Source organism: Leptosomus discolor, chromosome 6 (genome assembly GCF_034619465.1).
Source record: "Leptosomus discolor isolate bLepDis1 chromosome 6, bLepDis1.hap2, whole genome shotgun sequence".
NCBI classification, from domain to species: Eukaryota; Metazoa; Chordata; class Aves; order Leptosomiformes; family Leptosomidae; genus Leptosomus; species Leptosomus discolor.
The window spans coordinates 14,379,645-14,398,770 of NC_141396.1; the positions used below are offsets into that span (position 1 = coordinate 14,379,645).

The 19,126-nt window shown below is 45.1% G+C and overlaps 1 protein-coding gene across 1 annotated transcript in view; it reads right to left on the reverse strand.

Moving 5' to 3' along the window:
- Positions 1-1,535: 1,535 nt before the first annotated feature.
- Positions 1,536-19,126, reverse strand: part of NEURL1 (neuralized E3 ubiquitin protein ligase 1) — a 160,710-nt gene continuing 143,119 nt past the window's right edge. Inside the window, exons 4-6 of the mRNA XM_086466980.1 lie at positions 18,246-18,926; positions 3,123-3,269; positions 1,536-1,777 (exon numbers count right to left, since the gene is read on the reverse strand). Coding sequence (XP_086323106.1) covers positions 1,536-1,777; positions 3,123-3,269; positions 18,246-18,926 — 1,070 coding nt within the window. The remainder of the gene's footprint in view (positions 1,778-3,122; positions 3,270-18,245; positions 18,927-19,126) is intronic.

The following is a 19,126-nucleotide window of genomic DNA, read 5'->3' on the forward strand; positions in this document are numbered from 1 at the left end:
GTATGTTGGGGTGCAGGAAAAGGCTCGGCAGGAGGGGTGCAACTCCATAGCTTTCCCTGGCCTGGCCTGGTGAGCAACATGGCAGAACAAACGCCACTGCTGCTGTACCCCAGCCCTGATCAACCCTCAGGGTCCAGACACCATCTTTACCTCCTGAATGACCCTGGAAAACAGCAGGATGGGGCTGGAGGGGAGTAGGCAGCTCCTGCTGCTGCGGAACCTCCCTGCGAGGGCCCAAGGGCTGGCAGCCCCGGGCCAGGCCAGTGGCCATGGCAGAGTGGCAGTTGTCACAGCAACCATGAGGGCCACCACTGCAGGTGCCCACCATGTGGGCAGCAGGGTTCCCAACTGGGGCAGGAGGGAAGGGGATTTATTTAAATAAAAGAAAGCAAACCAAACCCCTCAAGCTCTTTTCTTTTCTTTCCTTTCTTCCTACACATAAGGACAGCCATGTCCTGCCGGTGGGCTGGCTGTGAAGGGCTGAGTACTACCTGGCTGGTTTTGTCTTAAAGCACAGTGATAAAGTTACAAGTAAATGAAACCCACAGACATGTGGGTTTATACATTCTTCCCCAGTGGGGCTGGGGTTTTTGTTTCTTTTTTTTTTTCCTTTTATTTTCTCCCTCACAAGTGCTGTCTGGATGGTAGGGGGAAGAAAGGTGCAGGAGACACATCTTCCTCTCCCGCAGGCCCACGGAGGCAGAGATGCTGCTGAATCCCTTGTGCTGTGTGGAGACCACACGCAAATCGGGGGGGGGGGGGGGAGTGTTGAGAGCCGCTTGTCATGCAATGGGATGGTGACAGGAGGTGGCTGGACACCGCTCACAGGAAGCAAGGCCAGTGCCAGTGTTGGCTGCCAAATCAGCCATGAATGACTCTGCCAGGGACCAGGGAGGGAGGAGCAGCGGGGGACAGCCCTCAAGGGGCTGCCATGGGGCTGCTCTACTGCCTGCAGACGTGGAGTGGGTTTTGCTTCACAAATCCTGTGTCCTTTTCTGCCCTGGCCCCAGCCTTTCCACTGTGAATGCACTCACTGCACCTCCCTCGCTGGGTCAAAGCTTGCCTCGCTCCCTCCTTTCTAAGGGGCTTCCTATGGTCAGGCTGGCTGTACATGAAAACATGTTTGTCTCTCCTCTTCTGATAAGCTGTCCTCTGCACGCGGGGTGTCTCTGGAAGGAGATGTGTAGCACTGAACCTTTTACTGTTTGCTGTCCCTGCTAAACATTGGAGACTCCCCTCCGCTGTGCATGGTGTAGAAAAGGGATGATTGCACCAGCTGGTATTTTTTGAGATAAATTTTAAAATCCACAAGGAAAATTAGTCCCTGACACACTGGAGTTCAGCCCCAGGGCTTGCTTGGAGGGTAGAAGAGCAGCGTTTAAGCTTGTCTCGTCTGTTGTCCATGGAAGAGGGGATCAGGTGGTGGTGGGTGATGGTTTTTGAATCTCCTGGATGATTAATAGAGACCAAGACCTGTGTTGTTTCACAGCCTCTTCCCCACCTGCCCAGTCCCCACCACAGCATCTGCTGCTGCTCTAAGTGCTGCGGTATGTTTTGATGATATCTTTGATGGCCCGTCTGCAAATAGGGCAGCAAGCGTTGGCCATCTTCTTGAGCTTCAGCCCACACGAATAGCAGAGACACATGTGTCCACAGGAGTAAATGACCGTGTCTACCATGTTCTCGTAGCAGATGGTGCATTCATCTCCCCAGGGTCCTGAGACCGACGGGGAGATGGGTGACTCAGGCAGGCTGATTGGAGAGTTGGGAGCTGTGCCTGAAACACAAAGAACAGGGTCACTCATGCTGCTTGAAAGTCTTCCTGACATCCCAGGGTAATTTCTGCCCTGAAGCTAGCTACAGAGGGAGGACCCATGCTCTGGAGCAGAAATGGATGCTCCAGGATCAGGGGGTCCTTCCTGTGACCTACTGTCCCACTTGCTGAGCCTTGGTTCACATGCCAAAGCTCAGGGCAGCAGAAAGGCAGCATCTGCTGGGATCTGCTGCCCATGCAGAGCAAACCAAGAGACAGCTGCTCTCACACAGCAGGGACAAAGAGCAGTTTCACGTTTTCAAACCGCTGTCTAAACATTAACAAAGGAGGCAAAATCAGGAGGAGCGGATCAAGCCATCTGCTTTGAAAAGGGAGAGGCCGGGTGGCACGTGGTGGCAGCACCTCCCAAAACAAGCAGTGCTTCAGCTCTAAGGCAGATCCAGGGATATGCGACCACAATGCCTGGCTACAAATCAACCTGCATGGATCCTTCAGGACAGGGGTGGGGTGGTACCTGCACGGACAGCATCTAGCTCATAGTGGGTCACGGCTTTGAGAGCTATGAGGGGCTGCAGTAATTATGCTTGCGGCACACCCACAATGAGGCCTCACCAATGAAGCCAGAAGAGGTAGCAAGATAATGAGAAAATTTCTATTTTTTTCCCCCAAAAACCCATTAAAAATCCGAATGTTTGTTGTCACCAGTTAGTAGACTTCAGACTGGTATGTATCTTCAGTGAAAAACACTCTTGGTTGGACAACAATGACAAGAATGTGGTAAGTTATATATCCCACCATCAATGCCTTGGGATCATGCAGGTGCCTGGGGTTTTAAAAATGCTGCAGAACAGCTTATAATTTTCTACTGCATGTACATTTATCTTAATCTCACTGGAATTCATTGGCATATTAGAAATATCAATACTGCCTTTTTCTGAAGAGGGTACTGAAGGTGTGTGGAGAGGGATGGGGGCTGCAGGCATACCTGTAGCTCCAGTCTAGGCTAGTATGCAGCATGTCACAGCCACATAGCTCTGCAGAAGGAGCTGTGCGTCACAGGGCCACGCACGTAACAGAAACTCTGCTGCCTCCCTTGGGACCTTTATGATGAAAAGGGTTGGAGAAATATTGCTGTCTAGGCATCTAAGCAGCTTCAATGTAAAACAGACTGAAAATGGCCTTTGCAGAGGCTCTCCCTTCCTCCCTGAGGGAGAAGACAGGAGACTGTGTTGATCACTGTGGTTTTAGAGTGCTTCTGGGAGACAAGCGTGAGACATGAAGGGACGCAGTGCAGGAGCGGGCAGGGAGAGGCAAAGGAAAAGCAGCAGGGGACTCCCACCACACTTACCACTGATAGAGCTGCAGAGGGGGCCAGAGCCACATGTAGACAATATGGGGTCAGAGACGCCACCGCAGAGGATGGTGGGGGAATTGGGTGTCGATGTGGGTGAGCTTGGTGTGGACAGTCCCAGCCGCTCGGCTAATATGGTGGAACCTGCACCACGAGAAAAGAAACCTACAGTTACTTTTAAAAATCGTGACTGACGAGGCACTGGGGATACATGGTAGGGCAAATAGCTCAGCGCTTGTCAGGATTTGTGTCTCATCAGCATGAAATCTAGGGAAGAGACAAAGGAAATAAAAGCACCTCATATGCCTTTTTAAATGTTAGCAGCTGACCCTGAAGAGACATCGAGCTCCCACAGCCCCCGAAATTTGCTGGAGCTCCTTTAGCCATCATAACCCTTTATTTCTGCCCTTAAATGTGTCTCAAATCATTAAGTGCAGTTACTTTCCTTATGGTTTCATGCTTATATGCGCACTCAGCACTATATCCAGTGACGCGCTTGTAGCCAGTAGAGGACAGAGTCTGCATTAGGGTGGGCTGGACTCCAGTACAAGAACATATCACCTTGTCAAAGCACTCTGCTAACCCAGCGCAAAACTGCATCATGGCAGGCTCCAACAAATTCATGCAAAGTCACTCAAGGACTTCCCAGAGTCAAATACAAGGGTCTGGCAATCAGGAAAACTTAGCTTTGCTCACTGCTCTGCCTCTTTTGTAGGGTGGCTTCTGTCAGAGGCGGGGATAAGTTATCAAAATGCATTTGGCTCTGAGATGAACAAGGACACCTATCCCCCCATTCAGAAACATTTCCTCCATTCCCTGCATGTCTGGATGTGATGGCTCAAGAATGCAGAGACCCTTCAAGTCCCTTCTAGGTGTCCCAGCTCATTACCTTCTGCTCTCACTGCCCGCCATCACCTCTGTGTTAAGTGTGCTGTCTGCCAGAAAAGCTAGCTCTGCCCCACAGCCTGCTTGGCACCCTCCCTCTGTCTCAGCCTCTTTCTTCTGCAGTTACAACAACAAGTATCTTAAAGGCCCTTCCAGAAGGGGAAAAAAAAAAAAGGGAATGCTTAAAACACTAGCTGCTGCAAAGGCTTTGCAGGGGAATTTAACTGTTAATGATGCAGCCTAGTCTTCAGTAAGACAGTGGTGAGACAGTGGCATACATGTGCATGAACCAAGGTATGGCGTCTTCGTGGTATGGTTTAAAAGTTTCTAATTCCTCAGCTGAGAAGACAACCAGGGTAACTCCAAATCAGAACTAAATGCTAAGACTTCTTCATGTTACCATATAAGGAGCCGAGAGACACAGAGGGTTTGGATCCACAGTGTCCCTGATGAGTCGGAGGCTACTCTCCAGAGAAAAAGCAGCAGCAGGAGGCCAGGAAAACCCTGTGCACCAGAAAGGTCCCCTTTCAGCCAAGGAGGACCAAACCTGGGAAGAAGGGACTCCAAGTGCCAACTGCAGATTGTGTAAAAAAAGCAAAGGCGCAGCAGCAGCTGATGCCAGATTTTCCTGCCCTTTTTAGCAGAACAAGACTGAACAGTTTAAGTGTAGCACAGGGACTGAGGCAGGGCACAGGGACTGAGGCGGGGGGGCATGTTTGGGTCAAAATTTGTTCTAAGAACTGCATACAGGAGAAGAAGCAATTAGCTTCAGCCTTCAGTCCCTCAGTTTTACTCCTCTTCAAATCAGGAGTGCTTTGCTCCCCAGAACAGTCTGAAGTAGAATTAGCCTCCGTAAAGGGCTTTGGGGCTCTCACACTTGAAATGCTGCAAAGAGGCATCTCCTTTATCACACAGACGGGAGCTGAGGCTGGAGTTTAGCTCAGTAAATATGCAAAGAGAATGATGCAGCCTCTAATGACAGCCACTAGCAATGGCCCTTCCCCTCCAATCTGACAGATGACCGTAGCAGAAAACTTGCCCTGTGGGTAACACACACTGTAAACAGGCCCAGCAGGGGCACAGATTTCAGCTCTTTCACTGCACACAGAACAAATATGAACACTGAGCAGCTGAACAAGTTTTTCAAGCCTTCCCTCTCCTCGCTGCAGCCTGGAGACATTTCTTCCATTCGGCTGACTCACAGCACGCTTGCATTTCTAACACCAACCTGGTCATTTCATTAAATGCAAAATAAAGACTATTAGGAGCATTTTTCTTCCTGGACTAATAGGAGAATTTGGAGGCTCCCCAAGTGTCTCAGAGTATGAACTGATGGAGCATGCTGGTAGCAGTGCCTTTCCACAGTGCAAGGACAGCTCATCAGGGCAGGAACCACAATCGTCTCTGGCTGTAACTGGTCTGAGTCTCAACATGGCCCAAGGGCTAGCACACACCTTCCCAATTCTTTCTCCTAACAAAAGGTGCAGCTCTTGACTTTTCTCCAGCATAAGTATAGAGCTTTGTTTCAAACAATCTGAGTTCCCTACCAGACAAGACACACTTCTCCCTTGGTGACAGAATAATGAACATAAGACACGTTACTCATGCCGTTAATATATTGCTGGATAGTCTGCAGATACCATGACAAGGAGCATGGAATGAGATCATGTGCAGGGTGGAATGAGTGTGGCCAGCTTGGCTTAACTAAAACCAGATACATTTGCTCAAGTCCAAACACACTCATTGTGTGCACAGAGCTCCAAGACCTAGCTTTCAAACCATGATTTTAAAAAGTTAAATAATTCTAAATAAATAAATTCAAACATTCTTCCTCTCTCTAAAGCCCCCGGATAAATTGTCTCTGCTGCTAACTTGTCTCATGTTTGATCTCAAACACGCTGAACACACTGGAATCACCTTTAAATGGATTTTGAATCAATTCCATTTGCTGTTTTATCTTTGCAAAGTCCGATTATTAGCAAAATCCAATGCAAACTGACTCTTTCTCTGCACTTCTGTCATCGCTCTGGGAGAGGTGCAAATAAATGAACCTATATGTCCACCCAAAAAAGAAAAGAGAGTGCTATATTTTCAGTAGAAGACAGCATTACCATGGAATGTACAGACACCACCATGCCAGGAAAGGCTGCTAGTATACTAAAGGTTTGTAATTCAGAATGGTCTTGCCAGACTGGAAATAGGATGAGAAACAAATGGGATGGTATTCAATACGATCAAATGCAAAATGCAGCACTTAAGCAGAGGTAATCAGCTACCCAAATGCAGGACAGGGAATTAGTCCATTCAATCAGAAATACAGCTGTCCTACAGAAAAAGGCCTGGGGGTTGCTGGAGGTCACCAGATGATCATAAACCAACAATGCCATCCTGTTATGAAAAGCTTGCACCAATCCAGAGTCATGTGAGGCTGGTTAAGGACTGGAGCCTGGAGGCACTGTGGTATCTCTCTCTGGAAATACTCAAAGCTAGACTGGACATGGTCTTGTGCTGACTTGGAAGTTAGCCCTGCTTTGAGCAGAAGGTTGAATTAGGTAATTCCCAGAGGTCCCTTCTGACCTAAAAAGTTGTATGATTCTATGGTTTTTAGATGGCAACATTTTTCACATGAGAGAAGAAACAATCTGTTCTTTGTGAAAGTTCTGGATAAGACCGGAAATCATGGATTCAGACTCCTAAGGTATTCAGGTTAGACATTATGTAGATAGTGAAGCACTGCAAAGTGATCAGACTTCCTAGAGAGACTCCGGCATCTCCATCATTATAGCTCTTTCAGAACAGTAAGGTGAAGTAGGTAGTCTCTTGGGATCCCATCCAGCATTTATGATTTTTATGAGAGTAATTATCTGTATCCATAATTGCCCTTTTATAGAACGTCCTAACTGTGACCAAAATACAGCAGCTGTGGCTGTCGGAGATGCTTTTGGCTCTCTGTGTCTATTGTGGTGAACAGGGTGGTTTCCCAAAACATTGCAATCCACTCTCAGGGGGTATCTCCTGAGGCTGTCCCAACTTTCAAGCATTTATATTAACAGCAGCTGTCTGGTGAAAGCTGTACTCCTGAAGGATTTATGTTGTTAAGAAGACCAGATGCAAAGTCAATACTCCCTAAAAATACAGAAATTTTTCAATTAACTCTCCCCTTTAATTAATTTATAAAAATTTTATTTCTACATTTGTTTCTCAAAACAAAGTGATTATGCATGTTACTGCATAGTCCTGACAGAGAGAATTTGAAACCAACCACAACAACAAAACCAGGTGGGAAGAGCAATGTGCTGTTTGCTTTGTCCTTCTGAATATGCTTAGGGGCATTTGCTGTGATGCAAGTAAATCCCCAGGGCATCTCTGTGCCCTAGAGCAGGGACTAGCTGCCACAAATCCCAACCCACTGCTAGCAAGTAGTATATTAATACTCCCAGATTCAAACTACAGCAGAGATAGAAAAGTGTTGTAATGCCAAAGAGCATGTTGTTTCCTTATTACTGGTGACTTTGGATCTCTGAAGGTTGGGAAACTGCCACTTTAAGGTGTTCATAACACATTTCTTAATCTGGTATCTATTCCTGAGAGTGGTGATAGAGGGGCAGGGCCATTCCAAATAACGACAGCAGGCTGAATGCCATCAGATATGAAAAGCATCCATCAGCCAGTGAAAGGTACCCAGTAACTTCTTGGGATTTGACCAGGGCATTCCTCATACTGTCCCAGTGTGCGGAGGAGTGTCCATGTTAACAAGGAGACAAAAGCAAGACTCAATGCATTTTACTGAATCTCTGTCTCCCTCCCTTATCCCTTTCCCCCTCATAATTAAATTCAGCATTATATAGTCCCATTGCACTTTTCAGATCTTAACCCCAAAGGCCTGCAAGCACAATGTTTCCATCAGAGCACTGGGACTGTGCTTGTGGAAATCTTGCAGAAACCAGGCTCCACAAGCTGAAAATGTCTGCTGCTTTGAAGTGGAAATGCTGTATTGCATAGTCTGGAGACTTTGTGTTCAAGGTAGAAAAGAAACAAATGAGCAATACTCAGTGTTTGCTGGCTGCAAACAGGAATGAATATCATGACTGCTGCCCCCAGAATGCTTTCTGGCAATGCTGAACACCATCTGTCTCAGGTGTTTCGCTCCCCTTCTGCTATTTGCATTACCTGTCTAGGCTCTTAATGAGTATTATACAAGCATTATAAAAATAATGCATAACCACTTGGTCTGCACTCTTTTTTTTTTTCCCCCCCTTTGAACCCATCCAACTTAAAACTTTGTTTTCTCTGGCTTACAGGATGCTGTCAGTAAAAGACCACTACTGTCCAACTCACAGTTCACACAGTTTGACCTTCTTCACCTTTTTAATGGGCTTCCCTTACCCATACCCTTCTTAAGGACTATGCCAGGATCTTAACTAAACATTGTACCTAACAGACAAAATATGGGAGCCTCCTGCCATAGTGTCTAAAGAAGATGAAGTCTTATGTAACATACTGACTTGCCCATATGCTGACTATCATGTGGAGCACATTGACAGACCCTTCCCTTTTTATAACACATTTGCTGCATAAAGAGGACAGCTAATAAAGATCAGGTAATTACTAATAGTAATCACACATTTTCAATGTTGTTCCATCCATCCACATGTCCCAGAGCTTCCAGCATACAGTGGAAAAGATTAGAACAGCTGCTGAAATCTGGCTGCAGCCTTCAACTGGTATATTTAAGGGTGCTCAAGAGAGCTGTGCACTTCTCACACATTTTAGTCCCATGAATACTGGGCACCTGACAGTCATAGTCATTTAGATGCCTTTCAAAACTCTCAACCTGATTTCCCTTTGTTAGGATACAGATTTTTCAGCCTGTCAGCTAAAACAATTGCCCTATCTCAGAAACTGCTCAATATGCATTCTCACATTTAACACTCTCAATGTATCAGGGCCATTGATTTTGTTATCTAAATAGGATTAAGGTTCTTTCAAAAATCTGGCACAATTGTGGGTACTGAGCTCATATGAACATCCGCCTAAGGAGGTCTGTCCCATAACACATGAGCTCCTGCCGTGTGAGTGGGCCGTGGTGTTGCTGAGACTGGATACTGGAGCAACTTAACCCTGTAAGAGTCATATCTTTGCTTAATCATCTAATCTACTACAGATTCTTGGCTTTATAGTGATCACTAGTATGTGAACACCCTTGATAAATAACCATGTGCAAGACTGGTAGGACTGGGACCTCAATTTTGGTCCTTACTGTTTCTTTACTGAAAAAATTTCTATATAAATTGGGGAGGGGGGTGGGGGGTGGGGTGTATGTCTGCTCATGGTTGTAGCTTCTGTAGAACTTTCCCACTTTCTTTTTTCCTCTATTCATCCACCCATTTCAGAAAAAGGTAGAGATACACTTTTAACTATCAGAGAATGCAGACTGGTGGAATTACACAGCTCTTTCACATATTACACGAGCAAAAGCCTGTATCGAAGATGCAGTGGGGAACCTGGAACAGTACACTAAATGTGCATTCTTTTGACCTTGCAGTCTAGTGGCAACACAGTATACTGAGATGTCCTGGGTTCTTTCCTCTGTCTTTTCTCAGAAAGACAAAGTTTCTCTCTTCAGATATTCCCCAGGCAGATGTCAAACCTCTCCCTTGACACTGATACTACAAACCCTGGTATTCCAATTAGTGGCACATCCACTAAAAGGTGGGTCTTATCAAGACAAGCTTTGCAAGAGCTAAATCCTTCCACATTTTATTTCAGTAATTGGTTTTCACTAATGCAAATGTTCCAAGAGACGTAGAGAGAGCTGCAAATACCAAACATGGTTTTAGCAAGATTTTCTCAATACTAAAATGACAGCCCTCCCCACAGCATGCTCTCTGCTCCAAAGAGCAGCCATATACATTTCTGCACATTATCAGATTTTCTTGCCTCCAGCCAAGGCTTCAGGAGAGTTAGTCTGTCCCCCAGGGCCACTCAGGTCTTGCCCAACAGAGACTTTTGAATCCAGTATGCTAAAACAAAAGAACAAAGCACCTGTTGCTGCCTGGGCACATGGTAGTTAAAGATCAACAATAATGTTAGGGAAGGATGTAAGCATATCCATCACTTTGGAATGCTATAAAACACATGTATTTGCACAGCCATTTGTTATGTTCCCACGGTGATGGGAACAATACTGCATTGACCAGAAACCAGAGCTTCCTTCCCCTGGGCTCAATGTTTTTTGGCCAGCCATGGTCTCAGAGCCCAGCCTCAGTGCTGCAGCTCATCTCTGCCTCTCAGGTGACTGACATCAGTTGATGATCCATGGGTTTTTTTGCATTCAAGTATTTCCCAGAGGATTTTAAAACTGTTCTGAATAGAACAATATTACATTTTTTTTCTTTACAAGCCCATGAAAACATAAGAGATTTTGCATTATGCTAAAGAAATGTCCAGAAATAAGTCAAAAAGCAGCCTGGCAGATTTTGCATGCAAAACCATAAAGCCTGTGTTTGCAGATGGGTGTCAGACTACCACTGTTCAGGGAAGTAAAAGTTAGATCCAAACCACATGGAGTACGACAGTGCAGACTTTCATGTGGATCAGAAAAGGCTTCACTGTAGCATTGCTGTCTGCTGTGTCCAGAAGGGCAGCAGGGCACCAGCACATCTATTACCCTCCTGCAGTTATATGCACACTCCAGCTAAGCACATGAAAGCTCCAGACACCACAGATTCAGCAGCTCTCACAGCCCAAACCCAATGTGCTGTCTGAAAGCAAAGAGCACACAGCAAACTTACAGGTATCTTTCCTGACCTGACAGGTGAAGTTCAGCGGTTACTCAGCACTTCATCCTGCAAAACTCTGAGGGCATGGACACCACGCAATGAACATCTAGCTGAACTGAAGTGAAAAAGCCTCTAACGGGGCTCCACCTCTCAACCTGAGAAATATTAGACCAACAAAGCACCCAAACAGATGCTTAGATCAAAAGAGGTAAAAAAAAACCAAGCCTGGATTAAGTAGTTGAACCACATAAAAAATGAGAGTTGGAGCATTCATCTTAAGAAAAACAAAACAAAAAGCCCTCTAAAAGATCACAGGTATTAATTACACTCACCAAAAATGTTGCTGTTCATAAACAGCACCTTTTCCAGATCACAGGTATTAATTACCCTCACCAAAAATGTTGCTGTTCATAAACAGCACCTTTTCCAGATCCATCTCAAAAAGGCCATTTGGCCCACAGGACACCACAGCCAAAAGGAAAATCACTGTCTAATCCAGCACCTCCAAGCTCTGCGCTTCTCCAGGAAGGACATGTATAAATAGGGTGCTAGATGCATACAGGAAACAAATACTTCCACTTTTCTTGGCCAGCACTGCTCTGAATTTCTACGGGACACTCTGCTGGATGAAAAGGCATCTGACAAAGAAGGAAAAGAAAGAGTTTAGTCTGCTATGTCACTCTCACAGTAGCCAGAATAACTAACTCATGCCAGTGTTAGTGCAAAGAATAGGCAAATTTTATCTGTCCTGACAGACAAGTTGCAATTCAAAGAGGCTGGTATATGATCCCATATCCTGTATATTCACTGCAGGCAGGCAAAGGCGTTATGAAAGGGAGATCTATACATCACTTACTATGAACATCTCACTGCAGCCAGTGATTAACCTAGTGATGATAATAATTTCTGCTCTTGTGGAGGAGAGGACAAGCCATTTGCAAGCCCTGTGGCCATCACTTAGAGGAGGTCCACTTGCTTTGCCCAGCCTTTACCCAGATGCTGGTTGATATCTCAGTACACAGGCTAATTAATGCTCATTGACTCAGCCATGGCAAGTGTGGGTTAATTCTGTCATGTATGATGAGATCTATAGTGGGACAGTACAAAGGTGCCATGAGCAGGTATCAGCTCTGACATTGCTGACACTGACCACAAGGGACAAGCATTTGACTGCACCCAACCTTTCAGGATTGAGCAGTTTTCTAAGGCACAATTTATAAGGCAACTTGTCTCCTCTAACACGACAGCTTCCCCTTGTGCTAATTCTCTGTTAAAACAATGAATATAAAACAGGACATGAATGAAGAGCCCTGTGCAGTGCTAGAATCAAGCCCAGAAGTTATGGACACTGTAATGCTCTTGTGCAGCTCTTACAACTTAACACCAGCAATGTATACTTCAGTTGCAATGAAAGATAAAACCATGCACTATAGGAGGGTTTATGAAGAGGCAGCAATTAATACAAGTGTATTTCTTTCTAAGAGGCACTGAATATTAACTCTCTTCCTTTCCCCCTAGTCTCTAACACCATAAAAATACACATACCCTGCAGTGCATAGGAACTCCAGGCAGTTGAGTGCCACACAACACAGGCCTGTTAGGTCCCAATCAGCTTAATGAGACCATTTTCCATACAAGCGGGAAACATTTCCAAAACAAATAAAAAAACCCAACATGGATGACAAAACTCTGGGGCACTTTAGTTGAACCCGTGTTAAAGGAAGAGATTAATCACACGCATTTCTGTGCATTTATCAGGTTTCTCTTGTGCTGTGTTTAACTCAGCAATTTCCATACCACTGGAATGAACCAAGGTGAAGAAGGATCAAATTCCCAGATGGGTAATACACTGGCCACCTCTGAGATGAGAGATGAAGGTATGTGATTTACTACTGCAAAGAACTATCTTCTCTCAAACATAAGAAACTTATAAATTCAGAGCTGGAGAACCAAGATCCCGAATTCTCCTTGCCCGTGAGAGATACTTTTCTACTGTACCTACTGTCTGTGCCAGTACACACCAATTATCATTTAAATATTTTGTACGCTTACTGCAATTGCGTGTGTGAAGTAAGTATATAACTGCACCCAAAGTGAGGAGTTTTTTGGAAGGGACAGATACTCTGCCATGGGATGCGAGTGTCCTGGACAGTCAAGGAGCAACCACAGGCTAAGAAACATGTTTACATAGGAATGGACAAAAGCCTGGGAAGAGAGGGGGTAAGGTGGGATCAGCTCACAAAAACACCTACAGATTCTTAGATGGATGAGGGCAAAGTGCCGCAGCAGAGACCAGAGAAAAGAGAAGAAAGTCTACCTTGGAGATAATCTGGAGAGAGTAGTTGCAGGAATTCTATTAGCAAGGTACGTGAGGAATCCTGGAACACAGAGGAATAATCCTGGTAAGAAAGGAGAGGGAGGTCTTCAAAGCTCAGATACGGCCTGTGAATCACTAGTGGTCCGTCTGCTTACTCACCTGGGATGGAGCTAAAATCAAAGAAAACCAAACAGGGACAGGGCAGTGTGATGAACATCACAGAAGGAAGGAAAGTAATTTCCCCTGGTAAACCATTGCTTTGTGTCACCTAAGCCAGACCTTACTCTGTTCATCCATGAAGCCGTAACTCTTTCCACTTGGTTCCTCAGGATAAGGGTCTAGTACAAAGTACTATCAGGGCTGCTAAGCTTGACCACCAGTAAGAGTCCTAATGGGCACAGCTTTGAGTAAGCCTCCCTCCTAATGGGATTGCAGTTTGCCTCTACACACGGGCACTGAGGCCACTTCAGATCAAATTCCACTGTCGCCTTAAAGAGCCCTTTGCCAGCACCTTTCGTCCCACAGTACTCTGCTGACCCAACTCCCAATTTGGTCCTTTGCTGACTGCTGTTGTCAGACATTGCAAGGAACCAAGGACTCATAGTTGTTCTGCCTGCAAGTCCTCAATCAGCCCACTCTTCCTTCCCACCAGGCTCCCCCAGTTTTGAGCCCATTGACCAATTTCGAGAAAGTCTGAAAGAAGAATGGAAATCTCAGCAACAATTGATTTCTAAATATTTTGCAATGGGCAGCTAAGTAGGCGTCCCAACTCACATGCCCACAGTAAAGAAGGCAGGAGGGCTTTGCCTACACACTCTGCATTTGTCCAGCATGGATGTGAGTACAGACTTACCCACACCAAATGCTGGCTCTCAGGTGGGTTTTTTTAGGCCTAATGCTGGCTCTTGGCCAGCACTAGGAGACATCCAGAAGGCAGCAATATTGTGCAGCTGTTCTGGTGAGGCTGGAGTTATTGAAGTGCATGGATAGAAAGGACACAGATAAGTTGGCAACTCAGCTTCATTAGTATGACTGTTGATGGAACATGTTATTTCGTTGCTCAAAAGAAAACTCCAATGTTACTGGAAAGAATGAAATTCACAAGGGAAACCACACCAAACTAAAACAAAATAAAGAAGGAAGATGTTTTACATGCTCGTGATTCATTCTGAGACAAAAGAAAATGAAAGAATATCCCCAACCATTTGGATCCCCAACCATTTGGATCCCCAAATACTAAATATATAAACTTAGTGCTGTGATAGCTCCTCCAGACATGAGTCATACATTTTAAAACTTTATGGGGTCAATCAATTTAACTTCATAAACGAATTACACCACCAAACCCAGACCAAACCCAGACCAATGTGTCCAGACTGGCTCATTTCAACCTTTCAGAGCTGTTGATAAAATTGTGTATGAGCTGAAATGCTTACCAGCAAAAGCTGAAAGCAGTAAATCAAATTTAATAGGCTGGTTTTGTCGACTGTACAGGAATGATGCTTGGAAAAAAAAAACAACCCAAGCCTGAACTAATGGAATTCCTAAAGGATATGCAAAGACTGTTTCATTTCTACATGCCTAATGATCTGGGTTTCTGTTTGTTGTCTTTATGTGCATAACCCACAGAATTTCTGAATTAAGACCAGCGCTTTACATATAAAACATTTAGAAGGGCTTCCAATCCTGACAAAAAGATCTATTGCCTCCCTCAACAGCTGGTTCCTGTAGTTAATTACCCTCATATTTAATTTAAATTTGTGTCCCTTCATTTTCCAGCAGCTTGATATTTTTTATTCTATAATCCGCTACATTGAAGTGCCCTCCTCTTTCATTTGCCTTCCCTCCATGTTGGTCAAGTTGCCTTTTAACCTTTTCTTTGCAACAAATTGACATCCTTCCACCTCCCACTACAGAAGACTGTCACCTCTCACCCTCCTGCAGTGGTGCTTGGGTTTAATTTCTTTTCCCTCTGCTGAGGGTGACAAAGAAAAATAGTGTTCCCAACCTCATCTTTATTTTCTGCTTTTTTGTTCCTCTTACAGCAAATATATTGCCAGTATATGATGCCAGATTGATAAGATGGAAACAGAAGTCAGAATTCTTTACAATCAAATCAATCCTACACTGGCCTCCACTCTTACAGCGTTCTGTAAGACCATCAGCCTGGGTAGAGACGGTCTCCCCCGATACTAAGATTAGAAAATAAATGTTGTATCCCCAACACTGTGGAATAACTGCAGTCAGCAAATGTTAGCTTCTATGGTAAAGCCACAAGCCAGGAGAGACCTGAGCTTGGTCCTGCTCTGGGTCAGGACCAAACAACTAATCTCAAGGCATGAAATGTAGTATCCAGTGATCAATACCCTAAGACACCTTGTTCTGTGAGTCAAAAATAAATCTCCTCTAGGTGCAAGAGTGGCATTGCTGCTCTCCACCTTCTTAGTCCTCCAAATGAAATAGAAAAGCTGGAGAAGAAGGAAAACTAGCAACTTTAATTTCATTTCATAGTCGGCTGTAGTGCTGATGTTCCCTTAACACTGCAGAACATTGCTTTGATTAATGTAATAATGGTATGCTCCCAGAAATAGAATGACATCTGCTATTTAAGATAGGTTTGGTACAATTATGCCTCTTGTAGTATTTGTGTCTCATTTCTTTCAAGGATATGGAACTTCACTTTTTCCATTAAAACTAGAAAAAGATGACTATAAACATGTCTTCTCCTGTGATATAAAGCTCAAACTACAAAAGACAGATCACACAAAATTACCTGTGTTTGCATTCTGAAGATGGAGCTTGTCATTAGAAAGATGAACATTTTATGTTCTTCTTACATTTTCTAATATTATAATGACAGATATTATGGCAAGCACCATAATCTGTTCCACTGCAGTGCAAACAGTGCATGTCACCTCCCTAATAACATTGCAAAAGCTAGGGATGGGAGTTCATAATTTTCTTTGCCTTCTGTTGGGATATTGCTGAACCATATAATTACCGCAGGCGCAGAGATGTGCAGTGTTGGGACAGTCAGTGCTCTTCTCTGGGCACTTGCACTGTACTGATACTGAGATTGTACTGCACCCAGCACTGTTACACTGCAAGTATAGGCCTGAAAAGCTTTATTTGTATTCTAATACCTGTTAAAGATTATAGGCAAACTCCAATTTCATAGCTTTTAACTGGGGGATAGCAGCTTGCTGCCCAAGCTGACATGGATAAAGCTGTACACTCAGCAGGGTCCTGACATTTCCTTGAGAGAGCCAAGGTCAGCAAGTCCGGTTCTTTTCACTTATATCTCACTTAAGAACAATAGCCCATTTTCAGCTTCTCTTCCAGTGATCAAGACCAGAGAAATCTGTTACATGGTCACAAACACAGGTAGTGAGGAGCTTTCCAATTCAGCAGGTTTCACTTCATGGATCCAAATGCAGATTTATCTAAAACATGGACTGGGAGTGTACTGGTTTGGGCTGAACTTGTGAGCAGGTGGGGAGGACATACGCAGGGTATGCACAGCAGGAGGCTTGCCCAAGAAGCAGGAGGCCTGTGTCCAAGTCCATGCTCTTTTGAATTCTGTATGAGGACATGATTCTGTCCCTCTGGTGAGACACAGCCCTGCTGCCCTGTTTCAGGACCCATTGCAAGCAGGCTGTTTGCTCTGTGCAAAACTGCCAGAAATAGTGATCTCATATGAAAGGAAGCACTGGTCGATGACTTAGTTCCATCAGCAGCTCAATGACCTGAGGATGTTTTCCTTCTAACGTATACAGGAGCATTTAATCTCCTATTTTACTCGGATCTGTTTGACTTCACCTACCATTATCACAATGACATGTTGGTGGAGAGCAGAGCTAGCCACGGATTATGTACAGTACCCACAACAAATGTAATCAGGCTGAATTATCAGGGATTGAGTCTTGGTCTCCTGGAAATAAATTGCAGTATTACATTTGTCATCTGCGAGCCTTTAACAGCCACAAACCACTCACAGCATAGGCCCATGGTCAACTTTAAGCAAATTATATAGGGCATTTCATACTGTGATTAAGGTGAACTGGACCCTGTAAACAGACGTGTGTATTCATCACAATTTATCTTCAAAGACTGTCTATAAATCCTAAGAAAGGAGGTGGTGGTTGGCTTTTGGATTTGTGTTTTTTTTCCTGTTGGGTAAGAGGGGCATTTTAATAGAGAGGATTTGAAGCAAAAAGGACTATATTTAAAGTTATACAAATATAACAGTATAAACAAGGAAGCAGCATTTTAAAATCATCTCCAGTTAGAGGAGTACCAGGAATTACACCATGTTCTCAGAATCCATCATTTACTTTCTGACACTGACACCAGCAGAACCATGATACGGTCCAAATTCATGGCTAAACACATCCTACGTTGTGTCCAATACACACACATGCAGAAAAAAGTAAATTTGATCCTGAGCAAACGCTATTTCAAGGTTTTTCCCTCCACACCTTCAAAACATGACTTTCAGCATTTCAATGAAGTATTTCAGTTAGTAGAGCTTAAAAAGAGAGCAAAAATATCAAGAGAAAGAGGCCAGCTCTTGAGAGGTCCATCAACCTGTGTGAGCTACACTGCCTTAAACAGGGTCAAGGAAACCCCTCTCCTCCTGAGCTGGTCAATGCCACACTCTGTGCACTGCCAGGATCATGAGGCACAGGTCTTCCTCTCTGCTTGGTTAGCCTGCCTCTTGCATACGAGCCTGGGGAAAGCAAGAGGACCATTCTTTTGGGGAACCGGTCATGCAGATAGCTAACATGCAGAAAAGGGCATCAGATCTCATTTTTTCTGCTGGCTATGCCCTACATTAGCTCAGCCCAAAGCACCTCTCCTCCCACTTCCTTGATTCTCCTAGGTCAGTGGTGACTCATCTGAAAAGAGCTTTAAGACCGTCAAGTGAAGGATGCTACAGAAGTGCAAAGAATCTTGTAACTCATACACATGCTACATATGTGCCTTTGTATATTTGTTTTCCTTTTATAAAACCAAAACTTGTACCTGATCCTAGAGCAGGGAGGGAGCCATTCATTCCCTCCACCCTTCCCCTGTGATGTATCCCCCCCCTTGCTTTCTTGTGCATTAGGTTTGGAAAAACAGGGTCCAACATACCCAACAATCGAATTTGCATGACAGCGCCATGTAAAACGAAGAACATCCAGAGGGGCTGGGAACAGTCCACGCAGACCTGCATGCCAGTGCTGGCACCGTTGTGACTCAAGTGCAGCTCACCATCCGAATTCACCATAAACCCCAGGATGTCTCCACTCTGGAGGGGCACCACGACTCGGCAGATGGCCCAGAACTCCTTTCGGTCGACCAAGGACTCTGGGTTATAGGGGAGGTCACTGGGGCGCAAGGTGCTGGGGTCACAGGACGTCACCCCATAGGACAGCGTCCCCGTGCGCACGGCATTGGACTTGTTGATTTTGACGAAAATGGTTTCGTTGATCCGAAGGGGTCTGCTGGTGAAAACCAAAGTCCTCTCCTCCCGGGCATGCTCCAGACGGGCCACGGTTTGGTCATCAAGGATTTTGACGTGGGGTCCCCGGAGATGGTGGAAGCGGAGGTCGCTCTCCAGCTGGGAGGGGAGAAGGTGGGAGTGCTGGGAGTTGAGGGAGTTCTGTGGGATGGGACACGTAGTGGCCGTCACATGGAAGGTCTCCTCCTGCAGGTTGAGGTCGCACAGGCTGACCGAGAGACGCGTGTCCTCCGTCTCCCGCCGCAGCGAGGGCCGGCGGATGGCGGTGAAGGAGCGGGGCCGGAGGCAGTCGGGAGGAATGATTTCACTGTCTGCGGGGACAGAGAAAACAAAAAAAGGGGTCACTTCAGAGAAGATGAAAATATCCAGGGGTTTGCGAATCACTATCGGTTTGACTGATGTGGTTAAAAGGCAAAATCAGAGACCTATTGCCATTAATAAATTTTCCCTTTTAAAATATGGAAGCAGAGTATCATAAAATGTATTTGCAATCAATTGCTATTCTTGTACT